Genomic DNA, 17,698 nt, shown 5'->3' with positions numbered 1-17,698 from the left:
AGCATACTTATAATGCTAAATGCAGTACCTGTGAGGGTTTCTGGACAATATCTGTCATTGTTTAGAATTGATTTCCAATAATAAATATATACATACATTTGCTTAAAGCAGCATATTTGTCCACTATCTTGTCCACTAAGAGCATTAAATACTTGACAAATCTCCCTTTAAGGTACATTTTGAACAGATAAAAAATTAAACTAATTTGCGATTAAATATTTTAATCGATTGACAGCCCTAATGATATATTATTAAAAATTTAAAAATGCTAATTTGCTATCTTCAGTGTTATAGAGACATAACATATCCCGCTCCACATTGTGAAGTGAAAAAATTAATTTCCTCAGAATTATGAAGCTAAATCTCAGATAATACTTCTATAAAAATAACTCAAACTCAGATCAGATAACATGTTAGTCGGTTCAGAGGTGATAGAAACTGATAAAAGTGTTGGTGACTGGTGTGTGTGTGTGTGTGTGTGTGTGTGTGTGTGTGCGTGCGTGTGTGTGTGTGTGCTGCAGCTATGAGCTCACCTGCTGATCTTGGCCCAGTCAGGTGGAACGGTGGACGACAGCGAGTTCTTCACCTCAATCAGAAACTGAGGGCAGAGGAGGAAGAAGAGGAGGAGGAAGACTTTGATAAATAAGACGGGAGCAGACGGACAAAACAATGTGTCACTCTTGATCAACACACACATACTGATACGACAACACACAAACACAGAGACATCAGATCATCGCTGTGACTCAGTCTTCCACCCAAATCAGGCCATCCATCTCCTCCCACCCGTCTTTCACTCTGAGACAGTCGCTACCTCCAGTCCAGAGACGGTCGTGTAGTCCAGCGCCGGCGACTTCAGCGCCAGTCGGACTTCTTTGCGGTGGTCTTGAATCTCGTCGACGACGCTCTGGATCTGCTCCCTCCTTTCCTGCAGCACCGGGAAGCCAGACAGATCTGAGAACAGCTCCGTCTTATTTCCTGACCTCCACAAACACAGAAACACAGAGTCTTAAGTGTGACAGCGGCTGGTAATATATCACAGCACACATCCAAGCAGCCAGTTCAGTTTCTGGGGCATGAACATGTTGGTCAGCCGACCTAATCTCTCTGTGGAGCTCCATGCCGACTGCTGATCTTCCATTGTGTGGAGTGACAGCAGGTATCAGTGTCTTACATTTTTAGGCCTATTTTCGTGGTACTGTGGTGTGTTATTCTGATTTTCACATAACTTGTTAGACTTATTTCTAGATTTAGCTCTATGCACCACTGCTGTTTAACAACCAAACTGAAGGAAATTAGCGATTGAATCAAATTGAATCCATTGTAGAAGAGTCAAAGAGACATCAATTTCTCCATCATTTGAAATTTGAGTGTCCGGTTCGGGGACCTCAGAATTGCGTCTCTGCTCTTTGCAGATGATGTGGTTCTGTTTGCAGCCAAGTGCGAAGCGGTCGGGATGAGAGTCAGTACCTCCGAGTCTGAGGCTGTGGTTCTCTGCTGGAAAACGGTGGACTTCGCCCTCCGGGTGGGGAGTGAGTCTTTGCGTCGAGCGAGGGAGTTCAAGTATCTCGGGGTCATGTTCACCAGTGAGGGTAAAATGGAGCGGGAGATGGACAGGCGGTTCGGTGCGGCGTCAGCAGTGATGCGAGCGCTGAGCCGGACCGTTGTGGTGAAGAGGGAGCTGAGCAGGAAGACAAAGCTCTCGATTTACCGGTCCATCTACGTTCCAACCCTCACCTATGGTCATGAGCTTTGGGTTGCGACCGAAAGAATGAGATTGCGGATACAAGTGGCCGAAATGAGCTTCCTCCGTAGGGTGGCTGGACTCGGCCTTAGAGATAGGGTGAGGAGCTCAGACATCTGGAGGGAGCTCAAAGTAGAGCCGCTGCTCCTTCATGTCGAAAGGGGGCCTGCTGAGGTGGTTCGGGCATCTGATCAGGATGCCTCCCGGATGTCTCCCTTTGGAGGTTTTCCGGGCACGTCCAACTGGTTATAGGCCCCGGGGTCGACCCAGAACACGCTGGAGGGATTATAGATCTCGTCTGGCCTGGGAACGCCTCGGAGTCCCCCAGGAAGAGCTGGAAAACGTTGCTGGGGAGAGGGATGTCTGGAATTCCCTGCTAAACCTGCTGCCCCCACGACCCGGCCCCGGATAAGCGGAAAGAAAATGGATGGATGGATGGATGGAAATTTGAAATACTTAACAAACCAAGGTTTTCAAATATGCATGAGTGTATATGGTGGCTCTCAGATATTTACAAAAACATCGGCTGGTGTTGGCTCTGAATTTGTGGAGATTGCGGATTTTTATATCTTTGCTAATAGATAATCTTTAGGTTTTGGACTGTGAGAAATTGTGGTGGACATTTTTCATTATTTCCTGACATTTTATAGACAAAACAATTAATCAGTTAATTTAAAAAAAGTCACTAGATTAATCTATAATAATGAGTAAAGTAGTCCTTAGTTACCACTCCATATCTGCCAGACTACAACAAAGCCATTTAAATGATAAAATATTGATTTGATTGACCATATTCTTTTGTAATAAACAATACAAAAGCTATGCTTATGAGCTTTGTTCAACAGCAGTAATAAATCTGCTTTAACAATAAATTACCTTCAAATAAATCAGGCTGTTCTGCTGCTCTGATTTTTAGATAGTTTTTTTTGTATCGCTGCTCACTCAGTTCCTCCTTTCACCTCCTCCTGGTGCTGCTGGATACTCACTTGGCAGCCTTTTCATTGAGCACCTTGAGGTGGCTATGGGCCGGAGCCAGCAGGTCAGGAGTGTCCAACAGGAGGCCATGGAGCAGCGCAGAGCTGATCTGTGACTGGATAGCTGGGAGCAAGGCCTGCAGCTCATTCCCCAGGCGAGACAGCCCGCTGCTAATGAGGTAAAACTCCTGCGTGGAAGACTGGAACACAAAGAAACGCACAATAACGGATGAAGCGTAAATGGCTGAGCAACCAGTGGTTAAGCTGGTAAGGGAAGATGCAACTGATCAAAAGGCGATGGTCATTTATAAACCAGAAATATAAACAAAATGCAGATAATTATCTCTGTATTCCTTCATGTGTGTTTGTGTTGTGTTAGTGGGGGGTTCTGTAAACCAGCGAGATTAGATCAGTAAATCTCATCAGCGCTCGATGTGGCAGCCCAGCTCAAAGAGCGACCATCTATTACAGCCAGCGCTGTGAGAGACGCCGCTCATTAGCAGCAGTAAAGTCTGCAAGTCTTCACAATGAGGCTCCAAGAAAATAAATCATCACAGCTGCTTTACTGCGTTACATAAAATGTGACAAAATGTAGATACAAGATTTATTCCCTTTTGCTGTCATCCTTCATTGATGCCAAAAACCACCTTTTATTTACATTTATCATCACTTTTAAATAAGGTGATAGAAGACAATCTATTTCATTTTGTGCACATTTCAGCTATTCTACGATATAACAAACATAGCTCTCTATACCGGGCTCAACAGGCTCAATAAGAATTGTCCGCTTGTAAATCTAGCAACTTACTTGCCCGATTAGCACAGTGCCGATCGGGCACTCTTGAAAAAATTGCGGCAGATAAAGAAAAAGTTTATGAGCTGAATCGCAATCCGTGAAACAGGAGTTAAATTGGGTGGATGTGGGAGAAACTCCAGATTAATTTACTTAAAGGTCCCATATCATGCTAATTTTCAGGTTCATACTTGTATACTTGTTTCTTCTAGAACATGTTTACATGCTTTAATGTTAAAAAAACAACTTTATTTTGCTCATACTGTCTGCCTGAATATGCCTGTATTCAGCCTCTGTCTGAAACGCTCTGTTTTAGCACATTTCAATGGAATTGCGTTGCTAGGCAACAGTTTGGGTCCATGTTTATTTCCTGTCAGCTGATGTCATTCACATACACTGCAACAGGAAGTAAACTGGGACACATTTAGAGTGTTTATGTTTAAAACTGGGAAATGGTCTAAATGTTGTAGATTTGTGACATCACAAAATTACAGAAATCCTGACAGCTTGTTTCAAATGCACATTTTGTGTATTTCTCCATGGATTGACTGATTGATACTTTTTGCATTATTCATATAGCACTTCAACCTGCTTTATAATAAAAACAACATGAAAATCTCACTTTTTACAATATGGGACCTTTAATTAAAGATTAAAACTGCAGTAGGCAGAACGTTTTTGGAATCATTGGGCAAGAAATTGCATAATAACTTTTCAGCATATTATAATTCAAGTGTTCTGAGAGAGAACTAGACTTATGCACCTCCTCATGGCTCTGTTTTCAGGCTTTAAATAATCTAGGATAACTTTTTTTTTTTTAAATCATATTTGCAGCTTGAAACATGACAATTAACTTTGCATTTTATTTTTATTTGATAATCGCTAATAAATACAACAATTTTTATAGGGGCAAATAACAATTTACTTCGGGCAGGTAGATTTCTGATCTAAAACATAACCACAGAACTCAGCTATAATCTACCACATACCAGACACGGTTTTATGTTTCTTCAACATCAATGTTGCAGCTTTAAAACATAAAAGCGGTGATCATTTAAGATGAACTCAAGTTAATGACTAATCAATGCTCTGCGTGGAAACACCTCGGAGGAGGGCCGATATCGTAGGTTATATTGACTTCACATCTCCATTAGTGATGTCACAGTACAGTAGCACGTCATGAAAGGTTAATGAGAGTCACGCTGACAGTGGTTTATGGCGTTAATCACATGCTGTTGTTTTAATGGTCCCCTATGTCAGCGGCCCCCTGTGATGCTCCTTTATGACTGGAGACCATCAGACCCAGTATGTCAATGGAGCCATAGAGACACAGGCCATTACACACAGCTACATTTATCTACAGATGGGCCAAATGACAATTAAAGGCCCCTGTGTGTGTGTGTGTGTGTGTGTGTGTGTGTGTGTGTGTGTGTGTGTGCGTGTGTGTTCAGTGACATTTGATTGTTTTCTTTTAACAACATATGAAGGAAAGTTGAACATGAGCTCAGACCAGAGTGCCTCTTTCATCTCTGTACAACACGCACGCACGCACGCACGCACGCACGCACGCACGCACACACACACACACACACACACACACACACACACACACACACACACACACACACACACACACACACACACACACACACACACACACACACACACACACACACACACACACACACACACACACACACACACACACACACACACACACACACACACACACACACACACACACACACACACACACACACACACACACACACACACACACACACACACACACACACACACACACACACACACACACACACACACACACACACACACACACACACAGGTGGGATGAAGCCTTCTGACATTTCAAAAATGGGTCCGATGGGAAATGAGATTGTGTCGGACAATCAGGTAAGTGCCACTGAAGCGACGGCTCCCTGTTGTTAATCAAGAGGCCCGTCATAAAAAAGTGAGAGAGAGAGAGGAGGGCGGTGAGAGAAACAGAGAGAGAGGAAATGGTCTTTTCATTTTTATGCAAAAATGCTTTTTTTTTTTAACTGCCTTTTGTCAGTTTTGACCATTTTTTTCGAGCAGTTTGTAACTGCCACTACGCCCACAGATCTCAGCTCAAGATGGTGAGTAAAATGTTATCGTAACTGACAGGAATGATTACCAGTTCTACAAAAATAACAACTTACTTGCCCGATTTGCACATGCACAGTACCGACCGGGCACTCACGAGTAAACGGCAGCGGACAAAAAAGTCAAAGTTTATGAGCTGAAAGCACGTGCGAGCATTTCAGTTATCCTGGAAACAAGAGTTTAGTTAGAGAGTGTCGTTAGAGGATGAAGGCGAAACTCCAGATTAATTTATTTAACCCCATGAGACCGACTGACTTTACTGACTTTCAGAGCTCTAGTAGGTTCAGTTTCAGGGCTGGAGTGAAGACAGAGATATCATATGAAACTAGAAAACCTAAAGAATCATCTGGCATCATGTTATGCTAGCTTGTCATGAAGGAGGTTAAATAACGCTCCAAACTTATGCTACATTTTTTCGAGGAAAAACTGTCAAGGCCATTTTCTAAAGGGGTCCCTTGATCTCTGACCTCAAGATATGTGAATGTAAATGGGTTCTATGGGTACCCACGAGTCTCCCCTTTACAGACATGCCCACTTTATGATAATCACATGCAGTTTGGGGCAAAAACCATGCAGTATAAATGTGTTATTTTCTCCTATTCTAAAATATGCTCAGCATGGAAACACCTCAGAAGAGAGCCTTCATATGCGAGCCATGTTCAACTTGCAAATGCAAAATACTACACCAATCAGCCACAACATTAGGACAGCATGGGCACCCCAACCGGTCCCCATACGCAACAAACTGTGACGTGTTCTGACACCTTCCTATCGGAACCAGCATTAACTTTTTCAGCAGTTTGAGCTCCAGTAGCTCTTCTATTGGATCGGACAACACGGGCCAGCCTTCGCTCCCCACGTGCATCAATGAGCCTCGGGTCTGACCCTGTCGCCGGACCACTTTTGGTAGGTCCTGACCACTGCAGACCGGGAACATCCCACAAGAGCTGCAGTTCTGGAGATGCTCTGACCCAGTCGTCTAGCCAGCACAGTTTGGCCCTTGTTGTCAAAGTCGCTCACATCCTTACGCTGGCCCATTTTTTCTGCTTCCAACACAAAGCTTAAAGTTCAAAATGTTCACTTGCTGCCTAATATATCCCCCCCCACTGCCAGCTGCCATTGTAACGAGATAATCAGTGTTATTCACTTCACCTGTCAGTGGTCTTAATGTTATGGCTGATCTGTGTATTATTCAAGGGATAAGATGTGTGTGTGTCCGTTTCTTATTGCTTTTTACCTTTTTGTGGTAAATGCTGCAGATTCCTCTCTCCAGGTCGGGCAGATGCGACAGCAGGGATTTGACTGAATTTAAAGTGAGTGAGTTTGACTCCAGGATCTCCTGCACAGCATCCTGCCTCTCTGAGATGGACCTGTGGGTTCATGAAAGGAAAGGAAAGAAGGAAGGGAGAGAGGAAGGAAAGAAAGAAAGTAGATAGAAATGACGAAAGAAATCAAAAAGTTCAATCCCAGCATCCCGTCATCAGCAAAACACATTTTCTTATTTTGAGAGCTGAATTGGACTTGATTGAAAGGCACGGTACGTTTTAAACTTAGAGAAAATAACCGCCAAATTGCCGCTGATTAGCTTCTTCATAAACTCTGTGAAGGTGGTGATTACAGCGTTATGTTGAATTTCTTCAGTTTGTGATTTCTTTCTTATTAGTTTACGGTATCTTTAGGGCAGTGATTCTCAAGTCTGTGGCGGGTCCGTGAAATAATTTGAAATAAAATATAAAATTGTGCCGTATCATTAAAAAGTGTATAAGGGAACATTTACGGCAATAGAATAAGAATATTGTGTCCATTACTCCAACCAACGTTAGCTTTGGGCCAATAGAAACTGATATGATGTGACACACAGCAACAAGTTCATTATTTTTAAGTCGAAGCACTCACTGAAAGTCACTATTTATTTACATCTGTATACTTTACATACTGTTTTACAAACTGCTAATAGACTCTATTGTTATGTGAGTCAATTAAACAAGTTGAAGTATTTTGTACTTCTTGATTTTGAAATCTGGGTTGTGCTACCCTATCACATTGTTATGCTTATTGGACTTTGGGTCTGGCGCTCCACCGTGAATCCTATTGTTGAAGCACAACCTCCTTTACCAAAACATAAACGTTTATGATACTTACACGTTTTGTTCAGCAAGATAATCTTCACAAATGAATGCCACTTTTATGATAAAAAAAAATGATAAGTAAAAAGCTAACGTTAGGCTATAAACAAACTACACCACGGTCGCATGAGGGTGAGTATACACAACGAGGCTGTAAAGGCGGACGAGTCGGCTTCATGACGTTTAGTAGTCTCATTTAGCCACTTGTTATCATACACCTTTTTTAAGACACATAACAGCTTCAAAATATGGAATATTTATTGACGTATTTTATATTGTAGAACAAAACTTAAAAATCTCTTCAGCTTCTATCTATCTAAATCTAACTCTTAAAACCCATTGACTTCCAGACAAGGGAACCGGAAGTGCTAAAATGCTAACTCATTTCCAATCTATTAAGATGTGTATTAGTTAAAAACAAATAAAACAATAGATCAACCTGGGCAGCATTTTAGTATGTTTTTAAAACATGAAAGGTTATATAGTATAGACTATAAAGTGTTAAAAACCTGATGAATTACATGTAACCTGTGAAAATACATTCTTATTCTGTGAACATAAACATCTGGAAAAATGGGCCAAAAGCAGATAAATTCAAGCTTAGTTATGTAATAAAATGGACATCGAATTCACACTCTATCATGAATGTCTATTGTGTGTGTGTGTATATGTGTGTGTGTGTGTGTGCACATGCATGAGTGTTTGTGTCATGTGCTGCTGCTGTGTGTCTTGGAATTAATGTGCCTGCGTGTAATCTGGGTTTTATTTGATGTTGAAATTCTGTAGAGCAGCTATCTGTATAATCTGAGAGCAGAGCCCAATCCACAGCTATAATCCCTGCACTGTGGGAGGGAGGGACACACACACACGCACACACACACACACACACACACACACAATCAATATATGGATAATAAAATTGCAGTGCAGAGAAGAGAACTGGAACAGTGCTGCAATAATATAACTGAGAGGCTGTTTGTACAGTAGAAGTGCTGTGAGTCAGTTTCAGTGTTTTTATGTAAAGAGAACACTTTCTATACGAGCGTTTTCACCCTGCAGTTAGGGGGACCAGGTGTCCCACTTTACGAGGGACTGCACAGCATTTTTATCCCTTATTGTCCCACGTCCCACATATTTAGACGATGTCCCACATTTTCATGGGCTCTAGTTTTCAAGTCAAACCGCTGCAGGACAGACACTTTCTTAAAATCTGGCTTTTATTCAGTGGCTATGAAGAAAGCAGGAAGGCTGTCATCATCACGGCGTTGTGTTTGCTGTCAAACTGCGCACACGTGGGTCAAGTGCAGGTTAACATTTCACCGTCTTTCCTACGCTACACCCAACGGGGAAAATTGCGAGTCACCGCAAAGTCACAGTCTCTGCAGATTTAGGTGGAATATGATAGAAACTACCACAAAGCGCACACCGACTGTGACCGCTCCGTCCTCCTAGTGGCGATTACCTCATTAACATTATGGTTCCCTGATAGCGTTGAGTTTAAATCCGAAATATGGTCAAATAAGCCCCTTCGCTTCTCTTTTCGACACCAAATCCTCCGCCATCTCTCGGTCTGTCAACTCTCTCTCGTCCCGTGTGTGAACACCTGCTACTCTGAGCTAAGACTCCGTACGGAGGAGACACTTTCACTTTCAGTTTGTAGCGTCTGTTGTCCGACTATCTATTGATAACATGCTGCTGAGACGCTGAAATTAACTAAATGGCTTTTCTGTAAAAAACAAAAGCAAAACGATGGTTGGTACGTAATGTAATCAGTGTGTGCTAGTGTGTGCCACTACTACCGCGACAAGCCTAGTGGGCATGTCTGTAAAGGGGAGACTCGTGGGTACCCATAGAACCCATTTTCATCCACATATCTGGAGGTCAGAGGTCAAGGGACCCCTTTGAAAATGACCATGCCAGTTTTTCCTCGCCAACATTGATTTAGTAAGTTTGGAGCGTTATTTAGTCTCCTTCTCAACAAGCTAGTCTAGTTTCATATGATACCAGTATCTTAACTCTAGCTTTACAACTGAGCCGCTACAACCTAAAAATCGCAAGTTGCGTTGATGCGTTAAATAAATTAGTGAAGTTAAAACAAATTTGCGTTAACGCGTTATTATCGCGTTAACTTTGACAGCCATAGTGCAAATCATAAACATTGGAATCTGTCGCATCTCTACCAGTCGTCCCACATGACATGAAAGAAGCTGAATGAGTTCAGTCGTGCTTCATCAGAGGTCAGTTGGCATCCTGTACTCACTGCGGGTCTGTGAGGGGCTGGCTCACCCACTTCCTCATCAGTCTCCTCCCAAACGGCGTGCGAGTGTGGTCCAACACCCACAACAGACTGCCCTTCACACCGCCATCTGTCTGTCAACCAAAGAACACACAAACACAAAACACAGCTTCTATCATTTCAATGTGCCACATTACAGGAAGAACAAACCACTGTGATGTAATAAATATAAGAGGTGAGCAGGTGATGGAAGCCACGAGCAGTCAGGTGAGGAGGTTTGAACTGAGCTTGAACTCCGTGTTTGACACACACACGCACACGCACACGCACACGCCACGGCAGCCGAGTCGTGCTGAACTTTTGAGCCGTCACCCACGCAAGCCTGACTAGTCACTGAACATTTTCGTGTGATCGGAGAATTTAACTCAGCCTTTAAATTTGTACAGTCCGCTGTGCAACCGTGACTCCAGACTGACTTCTACAAGTTGTACAGACATAACCTGGACAGTCTTGACAGATATATTAAAAAGTGTTTACACTAGAAGGTGTCTCTATCTACCTGGGAAGACACAGGACATTTCCAGCTGGGCGGCTGTCTACACTTCTGTGCTGAAAGCTTGCCTCCTCAGGCTGTTTTCTTTTTTTACTGACATGAACAAACATCATATTTAAGCTTCTTAACTACTCCACCTGTTCAGTAAATTATCACTGACATGAACTTGTGTTCGGCAGCCGCCCTCGAGCAGCAGACTTCAGACTTGAGTCAGACATTTTCAGCTGCAGCTCTCCGTAAGAAGCTCTAAAAACCAGCGGTTTTACTACACTTTACTTGACTTGACAGCAAAGACCTTTAACTTTGACCCGGAACAATAAACAAGAAGGGTCTAAGACCTATGGACCTATGGACCTATGGACCTATGGGTCTATGGGTCTAGAGCCATGCAAGCGGTTCAGTCTCGAGGATTATACAGTATGGTGCAGCGTAAACCATTGATCATCCAGACAGACCCCGCCCCTTCATTATGCCTAACCGGTTGCCATGACTGCCAGCTGAGATGTGCTTTTACCTGATTGTTGAGGATCTCCAGGTTCCTGAGGGTGGCGGCACTGAGGTTCATACCCCCCGACTCACGGGACAGACGCCGGAATGAGCTGCATGGAGCAGAAAATACAGCTGCATGATCAAATGATCAATATATCGATTAGGAAGAGGTGTAAAAATGTGACGACTGGAACGATCAAAATGTCGAACCAAAGCATTTTATATGACCGAAAACTGTTCCTCCTTCCTTCCTCTGGGCTAAAAGATGCATTTTAAAGCAACACAAGTCTGAAATAAGTTGTTAAATACATTGTGGTATATATACTGTATATAAAGCGTAAAATCCCACGTCATCCCAGGATTACGTCTGCAACTAATGATTATTTTCACTAGCTATTAATCTACAGATTACCTTTTCAAATAATCGATTGTTTATTTTAAGAAATGTATAAAAATATCCAAATATCCATCATAACTTCTCAGAACCCATGGTGGCCAATGGCCAAAATTATAATCACAATTATTTTTATCTATATTGAGATCACAATTATTCATCGATATACATCGAATATTTGTATTGCACTTTCACATTTAAATAAACAGAGCACTGCTTTCACTTCCTTGTGCTACATCCCTTGTAATGTACAAAATATGACGTCATAGCAGCTCCTCAAAAGTGAAGCCAAGACATCTCGATAAGAAGCACATGATTTGAAATGCAGCAGAGTTTTCTATGAGCGGAGCATGCGTAAATTGATTACCAGAATACACTATTTTGTTTCTGACTAACCAATTAATTATCTAACGTTTCAATTCTGCCCAGGATCTCAATGACCAACGGGAACACTGGATTATGCTGTGTGTAATTGTAATGTGTGTGTACCTTTCACTCCTAAGAACTCTTTCTAAGTTGAACTCTTGGAGGTACTGGATGAGCGGCCCCAGACAGCAGATCACTGAGCTCTCCAAGGAGGCCACGCTGGACAGAGAGCGAGAGCCTGGAGGACACAGACGCACAAACACGCCACATTTTCACAGATTAAAAAACACAGCCGTGAGTCACAGAAACCCTCACTCCTCAGTCGTCACAAACATCCAGCGTGCTACAGCTGAATGAGAGGAACTGACGAGAAGTCTGAGATTGACAGGGAAAGAGGCAGACCAACAAACAAACACACCTTTGTCCTGGGTGTGGCAGTAGAACTCGGTGGCTGTGTTCATTGCGGTGGCGAACTCGAACTGAGCGCCGTCCCTCTTCTCAACTCTCACTCGGTCATCAGCCTGAGCGCTGGAGGGGAACAACATGACGGCATTAGTTCAAGAGGTCAGCGGTGCTTGTGACTGGACGGACAGACGAATGAAGGAAACACAACCACTCATATCTGATCATTTTCCTGTCTGTGAGGAAAACTAGAAACAGCAGCAGCAGCAGCTCTGCATGTTCCAGCCTTTTATTCAACGAGACTCTACGGATACACACACACACACACTTTCCCTGCATCTCCCCGTTGCTCCATCTCATCTCCCTATCGCTCCATTCACTCGCTCCGCGTTGCTGCTTTCAAGGACTCGCTTTGCTTTGTCCGCTCTGTTGTTGCCAGGGCAACCAAGGCAAACACGTGGCTCTGGACGCAGTGCTGGAGCGTTTTCTTTCTTCCGTTTCCTAATGCTTATACACACACACACACACACACACACATATATACACACACACACATACCCACACACACACAGAAGAATCATCATCTCTCACTTCAGTCACTGGTCAGACTGGGAGCAAAGACAAAGTGATCAATATGCCGCATATTGTGTCAGCGGTGCAACTACGACCATTAATCATTTAACCAGTCGATTCAACCACATTATGAGGTTTACAAGAACAGTGAAAATTGCTGGTATTGATCCGGGGACGGAGGGGACGGAGGGGCTGCAGTGTAGCACTGACAGGAACCAGCATTGTGAACCTGGGTTCAGGAGGGTTCACAGGAAACTACAAAACTGGACACTAATTCAGGTTCAAATTAGTATCGGTATCACTTTAGGGGGTACCAGTATTGATACTGGCATCATAATGTTTTAAACGATACCCAGCCGTAGACACCGCTGAAGGAAAGTGAGAGATATACGTTTCCTTTTTGATATTTGGGTTTTGTTCGTCACTGCAGATGTGAAGGAGTCGGTGCTTCACATTGAGCGATGAGTTTTGTTCCAAGTGTGATGGTGATAATCAATCAGAAGCCCGGATGGTTAAAGGTCAAGTCAGAGATGTTGTGACCCAGAGAGCAGAGGTTAATGTGCACAACCGATTAAGGCGCTCGATTAATATCTACTGATGCAGGGTGAATACAAATCTGAGAGTGGCCGTTTAAATCTATTAATAATAATAATAATAAATTCATTTATATAGCACTTTTCAAAACAGATACAAAGTGCTTCACAAGAAAATAAAGCAAATAAATAAAGTAAAAAATATGGTAACTATTAAAACAGAACATCACAAAACATATCAGTAATAACTAAGTGGTAAAATAATAGAACAAGATGATAAGTAAGGGATAATGTACAGCGAACTGGTCATTGTTGTGAAAGAAGGGGTTTATTTCACAACAATGACCCGCTAGCTGTACATTATCCCGCTTATTACACGGCTACTTACTTAAGAAATCAATATTTTGACGCAAAAACGGTCCGCCAGAGTCCGACATATGAGCTGCGCCCATAGCAACAGTCTGTTATACATAGCAACGGTATGTTATACATAGCAACGGTCTGCTATACATAGCAACAGTCTGCTACACATAGCAACGGTCTGCTATACATAGCAATGGTCTGCTACACATAGCAACGGTATGTTATACATAGCAACGGTCTGCTATACATAGCAACGGTCTGCTATACATAGCAACGGTATGTTATACATAGCAACGGTCTGTTATAGAGAAATAACAGACTGCAGAAAGCCGTGATTGACCAATCAGAATCGAGTATTCAACACAGCCGTGTAATAAAAACATAAAAATGTATAAAAATATACACATGCATACACAAACAGGTGTATACATACATATATATACCCATACACACATGCTCTGTACACATGCTTCACCACACATTAAAAAAACTCATATGCATATACAGACTTCTAACATTGGGACCTTATAAGAATGCCATCCTAAAAAAATGTGTTTTCAGAAGTTGGAAGTGGATTCAGGATTAGATGGATCTCTACAGGAAGTGCATCCCAGAGTTTGGGAGCTCTGACAGCAAAAGCCTGATCCCCCTCTCATCACAAAATTGGACCTGAGAACAGCAAGAAGTAGCTGATCAGATGATCTCAGGTCACGTACAGGCGCATAGGGTGTTCCATTATGTACTCTGGGGCCAGTCCAAGTTGTGCTTTATTGTCTTTCACAGTGTGTGTGTGGATCTATCCTGATACATGACTACCGCCTTACCGTGTACGCAGGATGTGATATTAACTTTCAAGAGCGTCAGTCATCGACTTAAAATCTTTGGAAGAGCGAGAATGTTTGTGTTGACAGCGTCAGCCGCTGTAATCCCCGTCCCTGCTCTCATCCTGACTCATGACTCCAGGCTGTGGATGAGTAAAGTGACTAATACTGCACCTCGCTGCTACCAACCTCCCAGGGACTCATTACCTGACGCTCCACGGGGCTCACATACACCCCGTTGCCAGGGGGCCCGTCTCGTCAGCCCCTCCCCAAGAGACACCGAGGCTGTGGAACTAACGTCAGCCACCACAAAAAAAATGGTTTTAAATGCTCACCTGGGTGCTTCAGTATTTTTAATGTGTTGGAGTGTGACGTTAACAAGCGTCAATTAAAACATGAAAACATCTATGTCAGAATAACTTAGGCATTTAAAGGGTTCATTCTTCTCAGTCGGATGAATCTGATGAATGAAGAAACACCTTGAAAACTATCTTGGGAAGTGGCCAGTAGTCGTGATCTGTAACGGAACTGTGTGAATATAAATGTGATGAATTTCCTGTCTGAGCTGAACAGACAAAGCCGCACTGTATTTGTAAGTGTCTGATGAGCACAACGCTAGAGAGCAGTGCTGTTCAAACACAATAATTGGACTGGCCTTTACAGGTCCATCTCCGCTATTATAATCACTCAACACTGGATGGCTGAAAAAAGGAGGAGGGGGAGTGAGAAAGAAAGAAAGAAAGAGAGGAATGAAAACAGATGAAACTAATTTTCCAGAGTTAGATTTAAGGGGAAAAAGGAAAGAAAGTAGCCGCTGAAATAAAAGGAAAGGTGAGTAATGAGAAATGTGCACCATCAAAGGAGTCAAAGACAGAAAAAGAGGCAGAAAGTAGCAGACATCCGTCCCCATTTATCCTTCTAATCTAATCCACTCCACTCCACTCCCACTCCCTCGTTTCATTTTCAGAGCATAATGCAATCACAGGCAGCCTCCAGAGGAACCAGTTCCCCACTGGTGTGAACATGCTGGGTGCAGACTGTCGGCAAAGATGAGACGAATGGCGGCGCGATGGGAGGCAACAGGTTTCTGGGATACATCAGCTCAACAGTCACCGTCGCTGACCGCGTTAGTCAGCCGAGGAACAAAAAAGGACAAACTGTTTTGATCTTTTTGATCTCGTGGTTCACACAGCAGCCTGCGTGCATTAAGGAAAGTCTGTTTTCGCATCAGAGTCTCAGTTGATGCAACATAAAAGCTGTTGTACCTCGTGTGCGTATGCTGAGGTCATCGCTGGGATGATTTGACTGCTGCCAGATTTCTAGAATCATGTTACATTGACTGTGAATACTCAGCTATGTACTTAAAGGAAAGGTTCACAATTTTTCAAGTCTATCTTAAAACAATGCTCAAGGTGTTTTCCTTTTGAGTTTCAGTGGAAGAACAGTAACAAGATGAGGGCATTTTGTATAAAAAAAGGCTGCAACTTGGGAAGATATCCACTTGATTTGAGCAATTCCGACTGCTGATTGACTGCATTTTTTGCACAGAACAAGAACTGTGGATTTTGTCCCCCTTCACTTACATTGAAAGCACATTTAAGACGGTCAAAACCGAGTATATATCTGGACCGTGTTTGGTTAGTCTGTGAATTTGTGGCTATATTGTTACACAAATAGTCAGTGGTCATGCCTATAATGTTAAATCCAGCGGTACTTGTCCACCAGGGCCGGCGAGGACACTAGGAGATGCGCTGCTCCACTCAACTGGCCGTTCACCCTACATCCAGTACCCTATCGTTGAATGCACCTGATTGGTTCCTAGTTTTCTACTTGCCGTTTCAAACAGGAAACAACATGGCGGCCTGCTCGTAAACTTTCTGTTATTTCATCTAAACAATCCACCAAAATCTACTTCTGAAAACGTTTAAACACAAAATAGGCGATGCCACTGCTGAACCTCATTTCATGTTAGAACTTGATCGCCTATTTGACAGTTTGGTTCAAGTTTTGTGAGCCAGATGCGTCGCGCTGGACAAGCTCATTTGCATAAAATTGAGATTTTTATGCAAATACAGACCCTCTCCAACCTGTCACAACACTCCCACCATGCACTGGGCGACTGCTTCTCCTGCTTTCCATATAGGAAATGAATGGAAAGCGTTGAAATGCCCTCCGTCACCGAATCTGGTGGAAATGCGTCGATAGAGGAGCACTTTGGCTGGTGAGTGGAACCGTTGACACGCCCCCCAGAAAACATAAACAAAGGACTGTTCCTGCCTTTTCATTATGAAAGAGCAACTACCAATTAGGAAACTCCAACACTCGGCCGACCAATCATGTAACTTCATCACTCAGTGGCAGACTCTTGTAGGGCTGGCCCTCTGCGGCCTGTATGGAGGAGGAATGATTATAGCAAGCACACCTTTTTTAAGAGGAGGCCCTGACTATTGTTTTAAGACAGGCTTTGAAAAATATGAACCTATCCTTTAATTATTTGTATTTTAACACCTAAAATGTTCACTTTATCTAAAAATATTTACACCGTGATGGTGTTAATAATATTAGTGTGAATACTTTTTCCACCACTTCTCTGGGTAACTAACTGTAATTTTGTAAACGTACAGTAAATGTTATGTAAATTGTAAAACTAGGATACATTTTATACCCATATATATATATACACTCACCGGCCACTTTATTAGGTACAAGGTGTACCTAATAAAGTGGCCGGTGCTAGTACCGGGTGGTCTTCTGCTGCTGTAGCCCATCTGCTTCAAGGTTGGACGTGTTGTGTGTTCAGAGATGGTATTCTGCATACCTTGGTTGTAACGAGTGGTTATTTGAGTTACTGTTGCCTTTCTATCGTCTCGAACCACTCTGCCCATTCTCCTCTGACCTCTGACATCAACAAGATATTTCCGTCCACACATCTGCCGCTCACTGGATATTTTCTCTTTTTGGGACCATTCTCTGTAAACCCTAGAGATGGTTGTGCGTGAAAATCCCAGTAGATCAGCAGTTTTTGAAATACTCAGACCAGCCCGTCAGGCACCAACAACCATGCCACGTTCAAAGTCACTTAAATCCGCTTTCTTCCCCATTCTGATGCTCGGTTTGAACTTCAGCAAGTCGTCTTCACCACGTCTAGATGCCTAAATGCATTGAGTTGCTGCCATGTGATTGGCT

General features: G+C 42.9%; 1 protein-coding gene across 2 annotated transcripts in view; it reads right to left on the bottom strand.

Moving 5' to 3' along the window:
* The window catches only part of msh3 (mutS homolog 3 (E. coli)), a 59,960-nt gene that overhangs the window by 35,129 nt on the left and 7,133 nt on the right, over positions 1 to 17,698 (bottom strand). For both annotated transcript variants that reach the window (XM_074639389.1, XM_074639390.1), the window contains exons 9-16: positions 12,239 to 12,348; positions 11,944 to 12,058; positions 11,086 to 11,170; positions 10,043 to 10,152; positions 6,894 to 7,026; positions 2,731 to 2,918; positions 815 to 983; positions 534 to 598 (exon numbers count right to left, since the gene is read on the bottom strand). In XM_074639389.1, coding sequence (XP_074495490.1) covers positions 534 to 598; positions 815 to 983; positions 2,731 to 2,918; positions 6,894 to 7,026; positions 10,043 to 10,152; positions 11,086 to 11,170; positions 11,944 to 12,058; positions 12,239 to 12,348 — 975 coding nt within the window. The remainder of the gene's footprint in view (positions 1 to 533; positions 599 to 814; positions 984 to 2,730; positions 2,919 to 6,893; positions 7,027 to 10,042; positions 10,153 to 11,085; positions 11,171 to 11,943; positions 12,059 to 12,238; positions 12,349 to 17,698) is intronic.

Source organism: Sebastes fasciatus, chromosome 6, assembly GCF_043250625.1.
Source record: "Sebastes fasciatus isolate fSebFas1 chromosome 6, fSebFas1.pri, whole genome shotgun sequence".
Taxonomy (NCBI): Eukaryota; Metazoa; Chordata; class Actinopteri; order Perciformes; family Sebastidae; genus Sebastes; species Sebastes fasciatus.
The sequence above is the reverse complement of the archived record's forward strand: the minus strand, read 5'-3'. Positions and strand labels throughout refer to the sequence as shown.